This window comes from Brassica napus, chromosome A2 (genome assembly GCF_020379485.1).
Source record: "Brassica napus cultivar Da-Ae chromosome A2, Da-Ae, whole genome shotgun sequence".
Lineage (NCBI taxonomy): Eukaryota > Viridiplantae > Streptophyta > Magnoliopsida > Brassicales > Brassicaceae > Brassica > Brassica napus.
The window spans coordinates 12550470-12570151 of NC_063435.1; the positions used below are offsets into that span (position 1 = coordinate 12550470).

The following is a 19682-nucleotide window of genomic DNA, read 5'->3' on the forward strand; positions in this document are numbered from 1 at the left end:
ATGCCTATGGAGACGCGTGCAGGAGCGTTTGGTCGGCGTGTGTTGACAGCGTACCCCTGAGGACGGCGCGTGCAGTTCAAGCGACTGAAGTTGGGGTCTGAGTCGTCTATGGCTCGATCCTGTTCTGAAGATTGATTCACCATCTCTGGTTTCCTCCGGTCACGGTATCATCATTTTACTCCTTGCTATAAAACCACGGTGTTGGCAAACCAGCAGGAGAGAGCTTCCTTTTCCCAGTGCGTTTTTCAAGCCTATATTCACCTTAGGGTGTTTTGGAAGACATGAGCTTTAGTTGCCGGTTCTCGGCGATAACATATGGCAAGCTCTTACATCTCAGGAGTTGTCAACCGGAGGTGTAGAGTATGACAACCCATATGGTGAAGTCCCAACATCCCAGCGCCGGTTTTGGCCTTTGCGCTAACTGGTGGTTGAGCTTTACACTTTTTGTCTTGTGGACTCTGCTGAAATGATGATACGGCTGTCGCCAAGGTCCGAATTTTGATCCGCAGTTCTCTTTTGTGCCTCAAGTTCAGAGACAGGGATCTCCTTTGGATGAGTGTTCAGTCGGGACAATGCACTCCGGTGTTGTTGCTTATGGGCCATGGTTTTCACTCTAATTTTGCGGAGCCCAAAAGCTTGTAGCTAAGAGAATGTCTTGAATGACAACCAGATGCCACAGGTTGATGTCCTATCTCTCGAAACTATTGGCAACGAACTCCGGATCCTTTGCAAGATGCAAAGTCTAAGCTCTTAGGACTCTGATTGCCTTGTCTAAGAAGTTGCGCCAGTTTGGTGTTGATGCAGTTGGTCTTGCGCTCCACTCAAATCCCACGGTACCAACAGCTCCGGGCTTCAATATGAGTTTCTCTGATAGGATACTTGGAGATCTAAGATAGCTTAGGGCCAGCTTTGCATTCTTGTTTATAGTGGTAGAATTAGTGTGGTGTAAGGGACGGTTCATTTCGAGTCGTGGAATGAACTCGTTCTCGTTTGTGGTCAAAGAGTACAACAATGTATGATTGGGTAGCGTAGGATCCATCGATGTGTTCCTAGGTGGTACTAGATCGCTTTGTTGTCTTTGTGGTTGAAATCTATTTAGGTCAATATCATTGTAAACTCTATATTGGTTAATGAAAGTTGAAGTTGAGCCAAAAAAAAAAAAAGATTCGTTTGTGAATCGTGATGATGATAAGTGGATGTCAGTAAGCAGACACATTGACGTGCGACAACACTGACAAGTATATGACCCTTCATCATTTTATAAGACTAATGTCACTTTAACCACTAACGTATAATTTCAATACGTTTATTAACAGAAACAAGTATTTTTTTTTTCTTGTTACAAGAATAAAGCAATTGCAATCGACAAACTATGGACTATGGCGATCCAAACGTATCAATCTTCGAAAATAAGCAAACTAACTGGCGAAAAAAATATTAAAGCAGAACTAGATTTTGACCCGCGCTTGAAAGCGCGGATTTGATTTTGTTTTGCATTTCATAATTATGAAATTTAGGGTTTGAATCATATAATTTTGAAGATTATATCACTAATATATAGGTCATTTGCGTAAGCACAATTAATTTGTATGAAATTAGATCACGCGTTTGCGTTTTTGAAGTTTGTTCGAAATTTGTTTGAAGATTCATTTGTGTGTAAAAATAGTATAGCAATTTGAAACTGTAATAGATATAGTGTTATTAGTAACGATTTATGTTACATTTAATTGTATGTCTATTAACAATCAAACTACCAATTATAAAACCAAGTATTAGAATATTTTCAATTTTTTTTATATAAAAGTATCTATAATGTAAATCTAAACTACAATTTACTATTTTATAAGAGTATCAGAAAAATATGTTCCATTATTAAAAGTTAGATTTTTAAAAAATGTTTTATTCACATATATTTTTGTAAGTTATGTTCTTAAGTATTTGGGTTTTATTCTATTTTAAATTTAATGTGGGTCTCAATTTAATTATGTTTAAATTTTTGGTCTTATTAATTTGGGGTTTATCTGTGTTAGAAATTAATTGTGTAGTCGATGGTACTATGCTCCTTGTGGGTGAAATGAATATTTCGATGTTTTTATAAGTGGGGGAATGAATATTTTGATAAAGTTATGTTATAATAGGTTGTGCTTTGGTTTTGGTTCATGTAATTTATTTTGTTTGGGTAGGGTGGTTTAGCAATCGATGATTTAAATGGTTAAGAATAAATAATAATGTATCCAGTTTGATAGTTAGAGTAAAAATCCCTTATATATAGGTAAAATATCTTGTCACATATTGTTATAATATATATAAAAAGTCCAAGAAAATAAAAAAGGAAAGAGTCCAAACAACTTTTTTAAGTAGATTTATTAAAACTTCTTCCCTTTTAATAGTATTATTGTTTTCAAGTTCTTGCAAAAATAATAATTCAAGCCTAAGCGTTTATACGTTGCCGTTGGATTGGAATCGAAGTGATTTTAAGTTCTTGCAAAAGAAATAACTAAAGCAGAATTGTTTTCAACCTTAGTACAAAAAGAGAGGTTGCTTAGAAAAAACAGAGCCAACCTAATGAGTTTGTCAACTAATCAACATGCCGTATGTTTTTATATTAGATAAACCGAGTGAAATGATCTCCTTTGAAACCCTCTCTAAAATTACATTTTATTTTCTTTAATATTGTTGAACATTTTTTTCTCAAAACAAATATCTTTATTCTCTTCTATGATTTTTACGCTTTTTCAAGTGCATATATCAGTTTATTTATATGCGAACAGCTCTAGATTTGGTCCATTTGGACCAAGTCCAATAAAATATTGGTCTCTTAACCCCTAAATTTTCGTGACATTTTATGGATTAGATCCTTTAAATTATGAATTTCTTTTTAGAAAGATTCTTAAGATATATATATATATATATATATATATATATATAACTTCCAAAATTTCAGTGCAAAAAGGCTCTTTCATGGAACTCATTGAAAAATAAACTCCGAAGTTTTTTTTTGAACATTATAAACTCCGAAGTTTAAATACAATTTATGATTTTATAATTAAAATTTAGATTTAGATTTTACGATATAAAAATTTGATTTCAGATAATGAAAGACATAAATTTCTCAAAACATGTCAAAGTTTTGAAAAACATGTGGAAGCTTCAATCAGGGGCGAAGCCACCTTATGTACTATGTGTGCATGTGCACCGTGATAATATTTATCATTTAAAATTTGTGAGGCAAAACATTAAGAATTCGGTAGATCATATGGTAAAACTTAAGTTGTGCCCCCCCCCCCCCCCCAATTAATTCATATTCAAACCCTCCTTATGCCTTATTTTCTTTTTTTAATTAATAGCGCACCCACTATATAAAATTCCTAGCTTCGCCCCTGGCTTCAATACACTTGTTAATCATTCTTAGAGTTGCTATAAATGTCATTATAATATTGGAAATATATTTATAATACTACAAACGGTATATATACCTATCAAATTTTGAGAAATAAATGTGAAAATTCCAAAATTATGGATCCAAAATTACTGAAATTTTCAACTTTGAAAATGACCAATAATATATTTATTTAGCAATCGGTTAACAGTGTTAACACTTAACACAAAATAAGTGTGGAAGTACCATAGCCTATTGGTTAAAGTTTAAATACTTTTACATTTATGTCTAGAGTTTGAATTCCATACTATGCAATATCTTGGAGATCGTAGGATGCGACGCTTATCGGAAGTTCTAAAGTACTGTACACATAGCCGTTCATTGTGGTCCTATGTCGTGGAGAAAGCTTCTCCATCGAGGATGTCGTACATGCAGAACAACTGTCAGCCGATCCAAGTGTTTTGGAGAGAACTTAATCGTGGAATCTTTACCCGTGGAACTGTTCATCAATATCGCATATGTTTTTTTTTCTACATTAATATCGCATATGTTACAGATAGTTGATCATCATATCTAATAGAACTAAAAACTATATGATGATATAATGTGTTATCCAATGTTTAAAAAAACACTTAACACAAATAAGTTTATATAAGACCAATAAATTCACATGCTTTTACAATAATAAAGCCGATACATTGTCTCACAATTACATACATAGGCTTCAAATAGTGACAGATCTGCAAGGAACCACAGTAAATAATACTCCCTCCGTTTTTTTATATAAGTCGTTTTAGAGAAATTTTTATGTTCCAAATTATATGACGTTTTCAGTTTTCTATGTAAAATTTATTAGCACTTAATGTTATATGACCAATGATAATATACCTTCTATTTTGTTATTGGTTGATTTGTGGTTAGGTAAATAATTAATGATGTTTTTGTTTAGGAAATAGAAAAAAATTAATGATTTCTTAATCTATGTGCACAATTCTAAAACGACTTATATTAAAAAACGGAGGGAGTAACAAAGGTTATGATTGGAGATACATTGTCTCACAATTACATACATATGCATTTATATAGTAGAACTGTATTGCAATGATTTCTTATGTTACATTTCAAACCCATACTACGAGGCCATACTATTTCAACTCAACTTTTCTTTATGTTTGTTACTAATGATTACTCCAAAAACTTGTTCTGTTAGTTAAATCAATAAAATAACTCATTCAATTATCTTGAAAAATTGGAGAAGTTGTGTTTTTTTTTCCTTCCCATTAGGGATTGGGGTGTTCTGCAACTATTTTGTGGGTTGGCCTTTTTTTGGATGCGAGATCGTTCTCAATGTCCAAAACATATACTGACTTTTCTATTTTCTTGTTTTTTTTTTATTCATCGCAATTGCTTTTGTTTTGAGTAAATAAAAAATTGCTTTTGTTTGGCATGCATGCATAGATTAGTTGGAAAAATCCAGTTTACTTGACATGAAATTTTGTGGGTTTGCATAATACAGATATTCCGAAATGACTAAACTACTGATATTATTGTCATGATTTAAATTATATAGTCTTCTCAACAACACCAAATTTTCCATCAGTGGATTATAGTTTCCACCTTTATCATGATCATTTTATCTCTTTATTTTATCTAGTCACGCTTTTGTGCTACATATCTTCATGTTCTATATATGTATTTCATTTCTACCGCTTGTTTTCTTCATTTCTATCTTCCTAACACTTAAAAGTATACCAATGATAATTCCTTAAATTTGCATGCGTTTTCCACTGTATTCGTCCCATAAATGTGATGTTATGATACAATATTAGCCTATAATCTATCGATACATCTGATGTATTAGAAGTTTTAAAGAATAGATTAGCGATTTGTTGATGCTGAAAATATCCAAAAAATTGGAATAATCACATGTTTATCATTTAGTATTATAATCCCTTAATAAACCAAATTCTTTTAAATTTGTTGAGATGTGTACAAATTTATCGAAAACAAAAAACTATTATTAATCAAATTATTCATCAACTTATTCAACAAAAAAATCATTTTATTCATTTCTCATAAAAATTATAGTAAAATATTTTTAGAAATTTTTATTTATTTTATTATGTAGAAGTAGAATTGATGAAGTAGTCATTCTATTTTATTGAAATTAAATAGTAAATATTTTATGAAATTGATTGAATACATCGATATCATTCTATTCCATATCGAATAAAATGAACGGAAAAATTATTTACTCCATATCGAATAAAATGAGATGTAGTTCTTTGTACCTATTCTAAACGGCTTATTTTCCAAATAGCAATATTTTAAACACAAATTAGGTAAATATCATTGATTTTGACATAATGTAGTATCTAACATTTATATCATAAAGTATCCGGTTTATCCTTTATTTCTGCAGGTACCAGGTAAAAATGTGGAAAAAATAACGTAGCCAGTAAAAAAAAGAGTCATTCACGTATATTTTTATTGACCACAAACATATCCACTGAGTGTTCTATTCTATATCACCAAAATAGTATAAAATTATAACTTTATCAACAACCTTTAAATATAAACATATTTCAAACTCAATCCTTAGATACTAAACCTTATTCCAATCCCGACCAACCTCTATACTAAATCCTAAACTCTGGTCAGTAAACCCTAAACCAAATCTAAACCATAAACCTAAATATAAACCATAACTCCAAATATAAGCACAAAATCCAAATAGAATTGAACAAAATAAATAACATAATACATATTTGTGAAATTATAAAATATCTATAATTGCATGGAAGATCCCACCCAACTTCTATACTAAACCCTAAACTCTAATCAGTAAACCCTAAACCAAAATCTAAACCATAAACCCAAATATAAACCATAACTGCAAATATAAGCACAAAATCCAAATAGAATTGAACAAAATAAATAACATAGTACATATTTGTGAAATTATAAAATATCTATAATTGTATAGAAGAAGTTATTGTTGTGACCCCAACCATACTCCTTCACTTTCTTAATACTAAATCCTAAACTTTAATCACTAAACCTTTATCCAAATATAAATCCTAAACCCAAATATAAACCCTAAACTCAAATAAAATGGAACAAGATAAATAACATAATACATATTGGTGAAATTATGAAATATCTATGATTGCATGGAAGAAGTTAATGCTAACCCTAACCATACTCCCACCTTCTAAATACTAAACCTTAACTCTAATTACTAAACCCAAACCCAAATACAAATCCTAAATCCAAATGTTAAAATATAAAAAGTACATAATATTATTTAATGATCATAATACAATTTTTACAAGTTCAAAAACAAGTAATAATAGTGATAACTTAAGAAAATTACAAACTATATTTCTAAAACTATATTTCTAAACAAATAAGAAACTCAACCGCATCAGTTTACAATATAATGCAACATATCAAAAATACTTTGAACCTAATTGAAAGTCAGACATAAGTGTTTGGATATTCCTTATATATTTTTGGATTCATTTTATTAGGTCTCATTTTAACATTTTATATATTAAAAATAATTGTATGATACATATTTTATTTAATTTAAGTTTCTAATAGCTCTCACAAATAATTTTACGAATTTGTCTTTTTAGAAGAAAAAACTTACAATCATTTTTATAAACTACAATAATTACTTTTAGTCAAAAACATATTATAAAATAGAAATTATACTATTTGGAATTATAATTTTTTTTTAAAAAGTATTTCAAATAAATTTTAATATTTGGGATTTGAAATATATTAAAAATATTATAACATAATCACTAAACAAAAAAATAGTTTTTAATTATATTAGTATATTTATTTCATATTATTTTTTTTATCAAAACTGCACTACTTTTTCTATCAAAACCGCATGAACCGCTGTTGCACTGTACCGCACTTAAATTCCATCCCGCTTATATTATCAATTCCGCTGTTACCATTCGAACTCAAAATACTTATCTTTTTAGTAACCATCAAATGGAATGAAACTTGCTTAAATAGTATAGTAACATAATGTATCGCACAATAAAAAATAAAATACGGATTGTTTTACATTCTATTTTATATGCATATAGAATAGAACACAACAACAAAAATTATTCATCTTCCCCGATCAACTTTAGATAATTCACAAAGACAAAAGAAAAGTACTGTAACGACGAAGCAGAAGTTTGAGACGAAGCACCGATGGAGACAATGGTGTTCCTTCTCACCGCTTGGATCTGTAACGACGTCTTTTCACAATCAATTTCGGAATTGGGGACGATGGTGCCGGTGGAGGATTTCAGAAGGAGTAAACTCAGAGAAGGCTGACAAACCGACGCTGGCGACGATCTGGAACAAAACGGTGGGCTCGAGGAGATGGAGCAAACCATCGACGGTAACCCCGATTTACTTTTGGGTAATAATTATTTTTTTTTAATTTTTTTAGCGGGTTGCACCAGTTGATGCAAGAGGTATTACAATATTAATATGTACATTTGACGGCGTGTATATGTCTGGTAGGGTAAATGGCTAGTACGTGAATTATGCTTTTCGTGTGGTTATATGGCCAAATTGACCTATTCTAAATTATCAGAAGTTTGAAATAAATCAATGTAACGATAGAATGAGAATAACAATATAAACAAGATTAGTTCAGTTCAAAAAAAAAATACAAACAAGATTAGTGTGTCTGCCACAAACAAAAAGGGCGGAAGTACATGACCATCTATATTGTTGTCTCTATCATTAATGTTCATCATCCCATTCTACGGCTCAAATGTCACAACTTGGAATCTTCAGAGACACAGAGAGAATCAACCACACGCAGTTTATATACACAAGAAAATCAAGAAACATCGTTTTCAAAACGATCACGCTTATGTTCAAGCAGTGGAAGACACATTGACGTCTCGTCTCTTTAGACAAGACTTCGTGTTCGTTACATGTTTATATCCAACCAAACCGCCACATGAATTTGTTATTTGTCGTTATAAACAAACATGACTTACTTTGTTGAAGGTAATTTAGTCCAGTAATTTAAAGTTTATTAAATTTTTTATACTAGAAAATCTAAGTTTCGAATCCTTCAAAATATGAATTATTTAGATTAATAAAAAAATTCAACATGAGATGTTTCAACACCAGAAAATCTAAGTTTTGTCATAATATACATTTTTGGGAATTCGAAACTTAGATTTTCTGGTGTTGAAACATCTCATGTTGAATTTTACATTTAGTATTACATTTAGTAATACTGTGATTTACTGGTGTCACACATGCTTAACTGTGATATACTAAATGTAATGTTTCGAATTCCCAAAAATGTTTCAACACATTTAGTATATCAAAGTTAAGCATGTGTCACACAATAGAATTTGCAAAGGATGACTCTTATTTTGTCATAAGAATTAATGTAAATACACTGATATCTGTATAAATTGACATATAATCCTTTATATATTATTTAAAATATTACAACATTTGAGATATGTCACTTATCATCACCATAATGATTCTTAGATTATTTAGAAAAATAGGTTGGTCAATCTAAATATATACTATAGTTCTCATTAAAATAACCATAAAATTAATATTAATGTAAAAAATATTTCTTCTTACTTTAAATATAAACTACTGAATTACCTAATGTGATTAAGATATATATGACAATTAATTGTTTTAAATAATAGATTTAATAACAATTTGGGTATCCTATACCATTTTTTAAATTTTATATTGGAAAATAAATTGAAGAATAACATTAATCATAGAATAAAAATTAGCTTTTTCGTATATGTTATATTTTGAATTTTTAAAAACGACTATAAATTAATAAAACTATTAAAAAATTTGACAAAATTTTTTGTGATGAATCGTTTACTTTTTTCTTATAACAAAATACAAATGAACATAAAACTATACAAGTAGAAAGTGTCATTTAATAGATTATCAGATTAATATATATATATATATATATATATATATATATATATATCTTTGTTTAAATTAAACTATATAACATATAAAAATACATAATATTGTAGTTTTGAAATTTTCATTGAAAGTATTGAGAACTAAATATTTTAATTTCAAAATTTTCATTGAATTTTAAAAAGGATTATAAATTATTAAAGCTAGTAAAAGTCTCGCTTTGAAAATTCTAATATCAATGGTTTAAAAAAAAATTGTCATCAAAATTACAGACTCAACTAAGACTTTGCTAACCAAACTGAGGCTCTGTATTCATGTGGACGATGAACGACAGTCGGATCTGAACACTCCGTGCCAGGCTGACCGCTTTTTTTGTTTTATGGTCTTGGTACATGGAGGAGATCCGAGTAATTGAAACTCTCTTTTAGACGCTTGATATCTTCCAAATATGATGCCAATCACATGTCATTTTTCAGGTTTTGAAACCATCTTCACCAATTGAGAATAATTTGTTGCAAACGTTACATGAAACTGCTGTAAACTCCTCATACATTCAGTTACCAAAATAAGGGCTTCAATTTCCGAATGAAGGGTAGAAAGGCTAGCTCGCTTATTCTTCGCCCCATTAGTCCATCAAACCTTCCAAAATGTTATACCATCCAAGACCTGGATTTTTTTTCTTTTGTTTCCATGATCCATCCGTGAAGCACTAACGACCTGATATATGTGGTGTTGTTTCTGTCCCCACCGCTCGATGCCGAACTGGATCTTGGGACATTTTGTCGTGTGCCTCATACCATAAGGTTGATTATGTTTCTGGTCAATCAATAGTAACTCATGGGTCAATGTGAATACTTTATTGTTCCGCTCTTTCCAAATATATCATAGAATTTATGAAAACTGATGATAATTCCCTGGTTGCGGAACTTTCCAAAACATATAATCCACATTAGTATAAACCGATTGTGTAGGGAAAATATTTGGATTTGATGGAATCAGAACCCACGTTTAAATATATTATGTATATTAATATCATTTAAATATAATTATATACAATATAAAATAGAAAAAGTGATTGTTTGGATTTAATTAATAAATGTAATTAAACAAGAGTTATTGTTTTGTTTATGTGTTCACACCTTCTTAATTATATACATAATAGATTAATGTTAAATTATTTAATATATATTTATTATTTTGTTATTTTATAATATGTAAAACATAAAATAAATAATAATAGGTTAAAAATATTATCTACATAAGGCGAATATCTTAACTTAATTATTGTTTTATTTAGTCTCATGCACATGAGGTAACAACTATCCATAAACTACAATATCATATATATAGTTTTTCAGAGTCAAAATAACCAAATTAGATTTTATTAAAGAGGTAAGCAAAAATTATACCTTTTTACATGTATTCGGATATAATCATTTTACATTATTAATTCAAACCCAATCTAATAAGTTATTTTTATTCTTTTAAAAATTTTAAATCATATATCCAATTATTCATATATCACAAAGTTGTTTTATATTTCATTTTCTCATCAATTATCAAAATTTTCAATTTCGTCATTCTTTAGCAAAGAAAATCTAACTTTCTTTTTTGCAGTGTGACATTGAATTTTCTATAGCAATTACAACGTGAAATTGATTGATCCAACAGGAGAAAAATCAAAGTGAAAAAGGAAAAAATAGTTGGTCCAACGGTACAAAAAATAAACTGGACCGCCAAATAAAGTTGTTACAATAAAAAATGTGACAGTTGTTTAAAAGTTTTAACTTGAAAATATTACACATAGACATACTTTTAACCTACATCAAATTCAGACGTCTGATTCCCGCTTCGAAACCGGAATCAGAATCAGAACCTTGTGGAATCTTACAGAATCTCGCTTCCAAAACGCTTATAAAATATTTTCTTTAAAAACACGTTGGAAGCTTACTATTCCATTTTGGAATCAGGCTTCTGTTCTTAAGAAGAACACAATGTCTTATATCAGTAAAAATATAAATTATAATTTTTAATTTATATAAAATCCAAATTTAATGGTATTGAATAGATATAATATAAATATACAAATACTAAAATTAATATTGTAACTTATCTTTATGCATTAAGTTTTTTTATTAAAGATAAATAATATTACAAATATATTATGTCAATTAATTATATATATGTTATATATATGTATTTTCACAATTTTAATATGAAATCATTTCAAAATTATTATAAATGAATAAATGCTTTATTATAAATTTAAATCATAATTTTTTTATATCTAGATATTTAAAAATTCTTATATATGTATATATATATAACACGTACCCGCTTCCTAATTTTTTAAAAATTTCGCTTATGAACTTTCATAAGCTTCCGATTCTACGTACCCGCTTCCGTTTCCATGTAATATAGCTTTTAACTTCTTTTACACTTATACATACTTTTAACTTGCCGTGTATTTTATTCTTTGTAATTTACATCAAAACCATTGTACGTAAACACACCTAAAATTCAGTATCGGAGAAAATTACCGCCGCACTCTTTTTACAATCTCCCTCACTTGTTCTCTTAAAATCAGCCACTAAACCCACCTTCTTCTCTCCTCACCTTCTCCAACTCTCTTTGCTGAAAACGATGGTGATACCAACGGCTCCAGGTTTGACTCGGTGAGAAACGAAGCAAGGTACATGAATTTAGAAGAGGCTTGCGAGACAGGGAGTGATATCGATGGCCATGTACAACAAGGAGATGAAGATACAGCACCGTTTCAACAACCTGCTGTCCACAAATTCCCTAACCACATGAACAGCAACCATAGTCCTTCTTTAACGGCCCGGTTCCTGGTTCAAAAATTTTCATAAGAGAATGGGCTTCTCTACGGCCCATTTGGCAAAGACCTAGGGTTTCCCTTCCTCCTTTTCTATAAAAAGAGATGCAGCCCTCCTTTTTATCTCATTCAGAAATGAAAGCGAAGCTCTGCAAAGAATTCCTGGAAACCGAAAACCCTAGCCGTCGAGCTCTCTCTCTCTCTCTCTCTCTCTCTTGCGCCGTCTCTCTCTCTCTTCTCTCTCTCTCCTCGCCGGCGCCTTGTGGTGGTGGTGGTGACCGGATCTCAACTTTCTCTTATCCTTGTTCCAGATCCATATCTAGGCTAAGGTGGAGTGTCTTGAACCCATCTTGTTCCCATGTACTGTATACTCATTTATGTTGGAGTTAGGTTTGATTAGACCCTGTTTGAGAGCTAGGATGATAGAACATAGATATTACTAGGTTGATAGATGAATGGATCATGATGCATAAGAACCCTCATACTATTAAATGGGACTTGATGAACTGTCTTGTGTTTGTTGTGGTGATGATTGATTGGTAATTGATACTTGTATGTTTGGATGTGTAGTCCCATGAGTGGTTTGTGATTAAATCTAGGATGCTAGAAAGAAGTGAATGCTATGTTGATAGATGAGAATTGATGGTTAAGATTGTTGAGTAGAACCTGAGTGTGATGAGTATTGTGTGTGACACCGATAACGGGTGGCGTCTAATGAATGAGTTCAAGTACGAGTCTAAGGGTAAAGAAAGGTAAAGTGGAATGAGAATGGATAAGTGAAAGTGAATAAGGATGTGAAAGGATAAGTGAATGTATAAGTGAATAACGTTAAGATTAAGCATGGGTTTGGGGAATCATATAGAGTCTAGAGGGAGTACGTGGGTTAGTAGTTCTACGCTAGGTATCCATAGGAGCTGTGGTGGAATCCACAAGAATATGGAAGCACCCATAGGAGCTGTGGTGGAATCCACAAGAATATGGAGTAGAAGCCTAGTGGGAGCTACCCACCGAGAAAAGAGAAAGACGAGCCAACCGCGAGTGGCGGGATATAAAAATGTGCATGGTAGAGTTCTTAGTTCATGGTCGGGCATCGGGGTGTTAAAGGTGTCATAAGATTGAGTCGGTCTTGTACGTCGAGTCGGTTAAGTCTATGGTTTGACGTGTGTGGCAATGAGTGAGATCATTTAACACCAATGCCATTCATTGCCACACACATCAAACCATACTTAATCGACTCGACGTACAAAACTGACTCAATCTTATGACACCTTTAACACCCCGATGCCCGACCATGAACTAAGAACTCTACAATGCACGTTTTTATATCCCGCCACTCGCGGTTGGCTCGTCTTTCTCTTTTCTCCGTGGGTAGCTCCCACTAGGCTTCTACCCCGTATTCTTGTGGATTCCACCACAGCTCCTATGGGTGTTTCAATATTCTTGTGGATTCCACGACAGCTCCTATGGATACCTAGCGTAGAACTACTACCCCACGTACTCCCTCTAGACTCTATATGATTCCCCAAACTCATGCTTAACCTTAACGTTATTGACTTATACATTCACTTATCCTTTCACATCCTTATTCACTTTCACTTATCCATTCTCATTCTCATTTACCTTTCTTTACCCTTAGACTTGTACTTGAACTCATTCACTAGATGGCACCCCGTTATCGGTGTCACATACAATACTCATCACACTCAGGTTCTACTCAACAACCTTAACCATCAATTCTCATCTATCAACATAGCATTCACTTCTTTCTAGCATCCTAGCTTTAATCACAAACCACTCATGGGACTACACATCCAAACATACAAGTATCAATTACCAATCAATCATCACCACAACAAACACAAGACAGTTCATCAAGTCCCATTTAACAGTATGAGGGTTCTTATGCATCATGATCCATTCATCTATCAACCTAGTAATATCCATGTTCTATCATCCTAGCTCTCAAACAGGGTTTAATCAAACCTAACTCCAACATAAGGGAGTATACAGTACATGGGAACAAGATGGGTTCAAGACACTCCACCTTAGCCTAGATCTGGATATGAAACAAGGATAAGAGAAAGTTGAGATCCGGTCACCACCACCACCACAAGGCACCGGCGAGGAGAGAGAGAGGGTGCGACGGCAAGGAGAGAGAGCGACGGCGCGGAGGAGAGGGAGAAGAGAGAGAGAGAGAGAGAACTCGACGGCTAGGGTTTTTGGTCTCCGGGAATTCTCTGCAGAGCTTTGCTTCCGTTTCTGAATGAGACAAAAAGGAGGGCTGCATCTTTTTTTATAAGAAAGAGGGAAGGAAACTCTAGATCTTTGCCAAATGGGTCGTAGAGAAGCCCATTCTCTTATAGAAATTTTTGGGCTAAGAATCGGGCCGTTACAGACATGATTTACAAATTGATTGTTTAGTTGCTTCTATCCATTATGCTTTTGCCACATTATTATCGGAGTATTGTACAAAATCATTAAACGTTGTTAAATTGCTTTCAGATTGCTAGTTTGAAACTTGTGCTCTGGCTAGAAAGGAGAACGAGTCGGATCAACCTTCTAAGAAGAAAGTCACTTGGCGTCTCTTCTTCATTCTCTAAATCAGCATAAGTCATCACAGATTGATGAAGTCAACAACATTGAGGTAAAACGGAACCACAAAACTAAACTCGCGAATTCCTTTTTTTTTGGCAGTGATTACTTCATAATGTTCCAGTGGCATTGCTTGCAGGGTCAAAGCGACTCTGCATGGAGCGTTGACTGACTTACACGGCCTAGTTGGTTCACCGTCATGGAAAAAAACTTTCCCCGCTCTATGTTCTCAGCCAATAACTATCAGACTGGGCCTATTAGCCCCCCCGTCTACAGATGGGAAAGAGGAGGAAATGGAGATTAATTAGTGATAAACACGAAGACGAGATCACAAAAACAGCTCGATAAGCGAGAGTGTCTAGGTCTAGCTTGAAACGTGAACCATCATCACGAAGCGTAGAGAGCAAGGAAAAGACAGGGTGTGCGTTTAGTTTCAGCCTTCTCTTTATTATATATAATGACGTTAGCTGTTTTCACTTAATACTATTTATTACTGTTTTCACAAATTTATACATAAGTTTTCATGCTCAATCTAGTTATGTTTTTGTTTTTGGTTTCAAGATTTGCATTGGTGACATTTGTTTTTGTTCTGTTCAATGTTCTCGTAGTGCAGAATTTACCAGCCGTATCTGAAATATGCTGTATAAACATTAACTAGATTTTGACCCGCGCAGGCGCGCGGGTGTATATTTTGAAAAATATGTTGATATTTGTTTTTCATGTAATTATTAGGATTTGGAAAAATGAATCCGAGGAACATAACCGATACCGATCCAAAGATATAGTACCAAACCCAAACATAAATTGATTAAATATTCTAATTATTCAAAATTTTGTTATTTAGAGAACCGAATCTGATCCGAACCGAAGTATTTGGGTATCCGAATTTATCTAAAAATAAATTTATATACTTATATATATTAATTATTTTTAGATTTAACGTATATAAAACATCAAAAATGATACTTTTAAATTGGTTTAAATACTTGAAAATATATATAGATAGTCAAAAGTAAATATCTGAAATAGTTAAAGTATACTCAAATCACCAAAAATACTTAAAATAATTATTGATTTCGTATCCAAAATTTTAAATCAAGCCAATTGATATGTTAAGCTTAAGTATTATGACATATGTTATTCAAATTTATACGTAATATATTATTTTATTTATACATTTTGAGAAATTTAAAATATATAATGATTTAAGACTTTAAAAATAATTTAAATTAGTTATCCAAACCCAAACCAAACCCGCAAAGATCCAAATCGAACTCAAACCAAAATTTAGAAACATTCTAATAAGGCTGAAATCTTTGACCCCGAAAACCCAAAATACAAACCAATTAGAACTAAACCCGTATGGGTATCCAAAAGCCCATCCCTAGTCATTATTATATATCGTATTTTATCATCATATAATTAATCGTATTTTATATGTACCATCATATAAGTAATCATATAATTAATAGTATTTTATACATACCATCATATAAATAATTACATATATTATATTTTTAAAACTTAATATGAAATATGAAAACCATAATTTGAGTTGGTATTTCAAATTGGGCTTTGTATTATATTTTTCTTATATATATTGACAATATTTTTTTATAATGGTTATTGAAAAATAGTTTAGTAAAAATCCATTTTTGAATATATGTATATTTTTGAATCAATTTTTGATATAAATCAAATTTGAATTATTATTTTGATTTGAAATATGTATATAAAGTTTAAATTTTGTTTTATGGTTAGTTTAGAAAAAAAAATTTTAGGGAATTAGATTGACCCATTTTGGTATATTTTAAAAATGGCCTAGATAACTTTCAATTTTTTAAAAAAACATAAGTCCATTACTTTTTTTCTTAATACTACTATCTTTGTTTTTAAACAAAAATACTTTTTTTTAAAAGACTGCAATCCATGTTTCCAAACACTCTAAATTTTTAAAGGTCCTATTCAAGTCTCCAAACACTCCAATTTTGTACTTGAGTTTTAATAAGATAGATGTGATATTTTCATAATTTGTAATAGCAAAATAAGCCAACATTTAAAAGAAAACAATCACTTTCATAATTTGTACTTTTTTGCCTTCAATAATACAAATTAAAATGTAACAACCCCTCTTCTCGGGCTAAAGTTCCTTTAATCAAAATAACTCCGTGGTTATAAGACATTGTGACTATGGCACATGTAGTCTATAGTTTACTCCCCACCTGTATCATCTTCACCAGCTTTCTTGTACTCTGGTTTAAGCTCATACGTCCCTTGGTTCGATCCTCTCTTATTGTAAACGCACAGCTCGTTTAGTATCTCTTTCAAGAACTGAGCTGGTTGGTCCGTCTCCTGTACAAGCTGCTTCAAAGTCCAGTTTGGTTGGCCTTCGAATAGCTTAAACATTATAGCTTCAAGCTCCCCACGATCTCTCCTCGTCCTCTTCACCTCTGTTTGCTTCACTGGAGGAGGTTTCTTCTTCTCCTGCTCATTCATACACAACACACAAACACTTGGTGACACTAGTCTCACGCAAGGACACTAAGATGTAGAATGGTAATAATATTACCTTTGAATTGGAGGAAACTAAACCAAGCATTCCAGGCATGGGCCTCATATGTACTCCACGGTCGTTATCAATAACCTTTCAAGCTTATCTGATTAGCTTACAGTTAAAGAGAGGCCCAGAGAATGAGAAGAACAAACACTTGAGAATAATACCTGTATCTGTCTACTTTTAACCATGGATTTGCTTGTTCTCTCTCGACAAAGCTTAGCATACTCTTCAATGTCTTCGCCGTGTGGCTTCATATCGAACTTGTGCTCTACCTTTCCTTCGCTAGCTGGATCACCTAGATTGGCTTCGGAGAAGATACCCATTGGAACAAAGTCTTTAAACATGTTCAAAGCGTAGCTCTTTGGCATGTTCCCATACTCAGCACCAACCATCTCCATGAAAAACTAATAATAACAAGGAAACATCAACAACAAGTGTGTTCTTGAAATCACATCAGGATTAAAAGATTCCAACTTTAAGAATCAAGAACCGAAGATGTGGTCGAATACCTCGGTCTCGGCTTGTAGAGGATCAACGGATTCAACAACCTTGGCCAAGCTATTGAATCCAGAGGAAGAGGAAGAAGAAGAAGAAGGAGCTTGCTTTCCCCAGGCCTTGGCGACAACTACAGGACTCTTCATCAACCAAACAGGTCGATCTGATTTTTCCAAATCGAGTTCATGAATGTTACTTCGATCATCTTCCATGGTCCACTCGAAAAGACTTTCTCTTTCTTGTCTGAATCGAATCTTTTGTTCCTCTTTCTCGTACTTACTTCTCTTCAGTTCTCAATCGAAACTCTGTTTGTTATGTCTCTTTCTTTACTCTTCGTGTTTTGACTATAAGCTTTGAAGCTTGAGGTGAAAAAAGAAATGAAAAATCTTGTGTGTGACCCGACCCGTTACTGAATACTCGGATTATTTGAGCCCAGGCCCATTAGATGTTTCGAGAAACAAAGGCTCGTTTACTATTTTCAAAAGCCCTTTTTTCTGGAGCTGTCTTTTTATAATTTTGCTGCCACTGTCACTCAGTTGTCTTGTTGAATTTACACACTATTACAAACAAATTGTATGTCTGGACCACGATCACGTGCTGATAAATATACACCGAGGTTAGAAATGGATGCCGTTAAATAAGTACATTAATGGAAATAACTTAACTAAATCCATGAGAAACCCTAACCACTACTTTCACTCAGTTGCTTGATGTACAAAGGGGGACCAATCTCTTTCTTTTAAACAATTTGCTCCGTTTTCTAGTTCTCTCATCTACTTACATATACTGTTGCATCTACACTAAAAATTAACTTTCTTTTGTTTTTGTCTTCAACCAATAAAAGATTGATTCATGTAAGTTTTAGTACTAGTTCAACATTTATGTATTGACAATATGCATTGATATTCTTTCTATAAGAGGAGAGTATCTTCTTATGTGGCGTGTAGAAGCCATGTTACTTGTATTTCTATTAGTGATTAGCCTTATACTCAATTGGGAAGTTAGATATTTACATAGAACTATATTGAAATATAAAGATATAAGGTAAATACAAGTGAGATATCTTATCCTAACAACTCAAACATGATATTTGCTTTTACTCATGATTGGTTTTAAGGGGTTGAGAGAAGTGAAAATGCAAAAAAGGTCCTTTCTTATGATCTATAGAGGCGCAAATGTGATTCAATTTTGTTTTTGTTTTTATCAACATGCAATTTTTGCTCACATTGTCTCACTGTTTGATATTGACGTGTTGGGAGATTTACAGTATATGATTTGTGAAAAGAGGATTGAGATAAAGAAAGTAAGTGTCCTATCAATCATAATCGAGTTAGGTATAAGCAGAACGATGCATTTCAAAATCTTTTGTTCGATACTAGTCTCTCACTTTGACCATAAACTTTACAATTACAATGATATGATGTGTCGAGTCTTTGGACTCTTGGTGTTTCTTGACCCATTATTTCCCCCTTTTCAAAATAATTAATTAACAATTAATTAACTCGCAAACTATCCTTCCAAACTTAACCTAACCTATTTCTAATGGTAATCAATGAAAATGCCTAACATTTGACCTACGAGATAACTCTCGTACCATCGGAACCACATTGCGTCATAAGTAGGTAATAATAAAGGGAATATATATATATAAATAAAGTTATGGCTAGAGAAAGGAAAAACGATAAGCTAATCCAACGAGGACGTAGAGCTTTTGTGAAACAAGAAGTGCGACGTATTAAGCAAAGTATCATAGGGGGTGATCGTGATTTTTGGATCAGCTACTGACCTACAGGTACTACTGAAATTGATATATATAAAAATTAAACAAAATTAGTTTGAATGAGAGAGACTGAAAGAAGAGATCACATGTGATG

The 19682-nt window shown here is 32.3% G+C and overlaps 1 protein-coding gene across 1 annotated transcript; it reads right to left on the reverse strand.

The window, feature by feature from the left end:
* Positions 1-16811: 16811 nt before the first annotated feature.
* Positions 16812-18151, reverse strand: LOC106397274 (transcription initiation factor IIF subunit beta). Its single transcript, XM_013837860.3, has 4 exons — positions 17823-18151; positions 17478-17717; positions 17326-17400; positions 16812-17240 (listed from the first exon to the last, which is right to left on the reverse strand). Exons 1-4 carry the CDS (start codon positions 18018-18020, stop codon positions 16968-16970), a joined length of 786 nt encoding a protein of 261 aa, XP_013693314.2. The 5' UTR covers positions 18021-18151; the 3' UTR covers positions 16812-16967.
* Positions 18152-19682: the final 1531 nt, after the last annotated feature.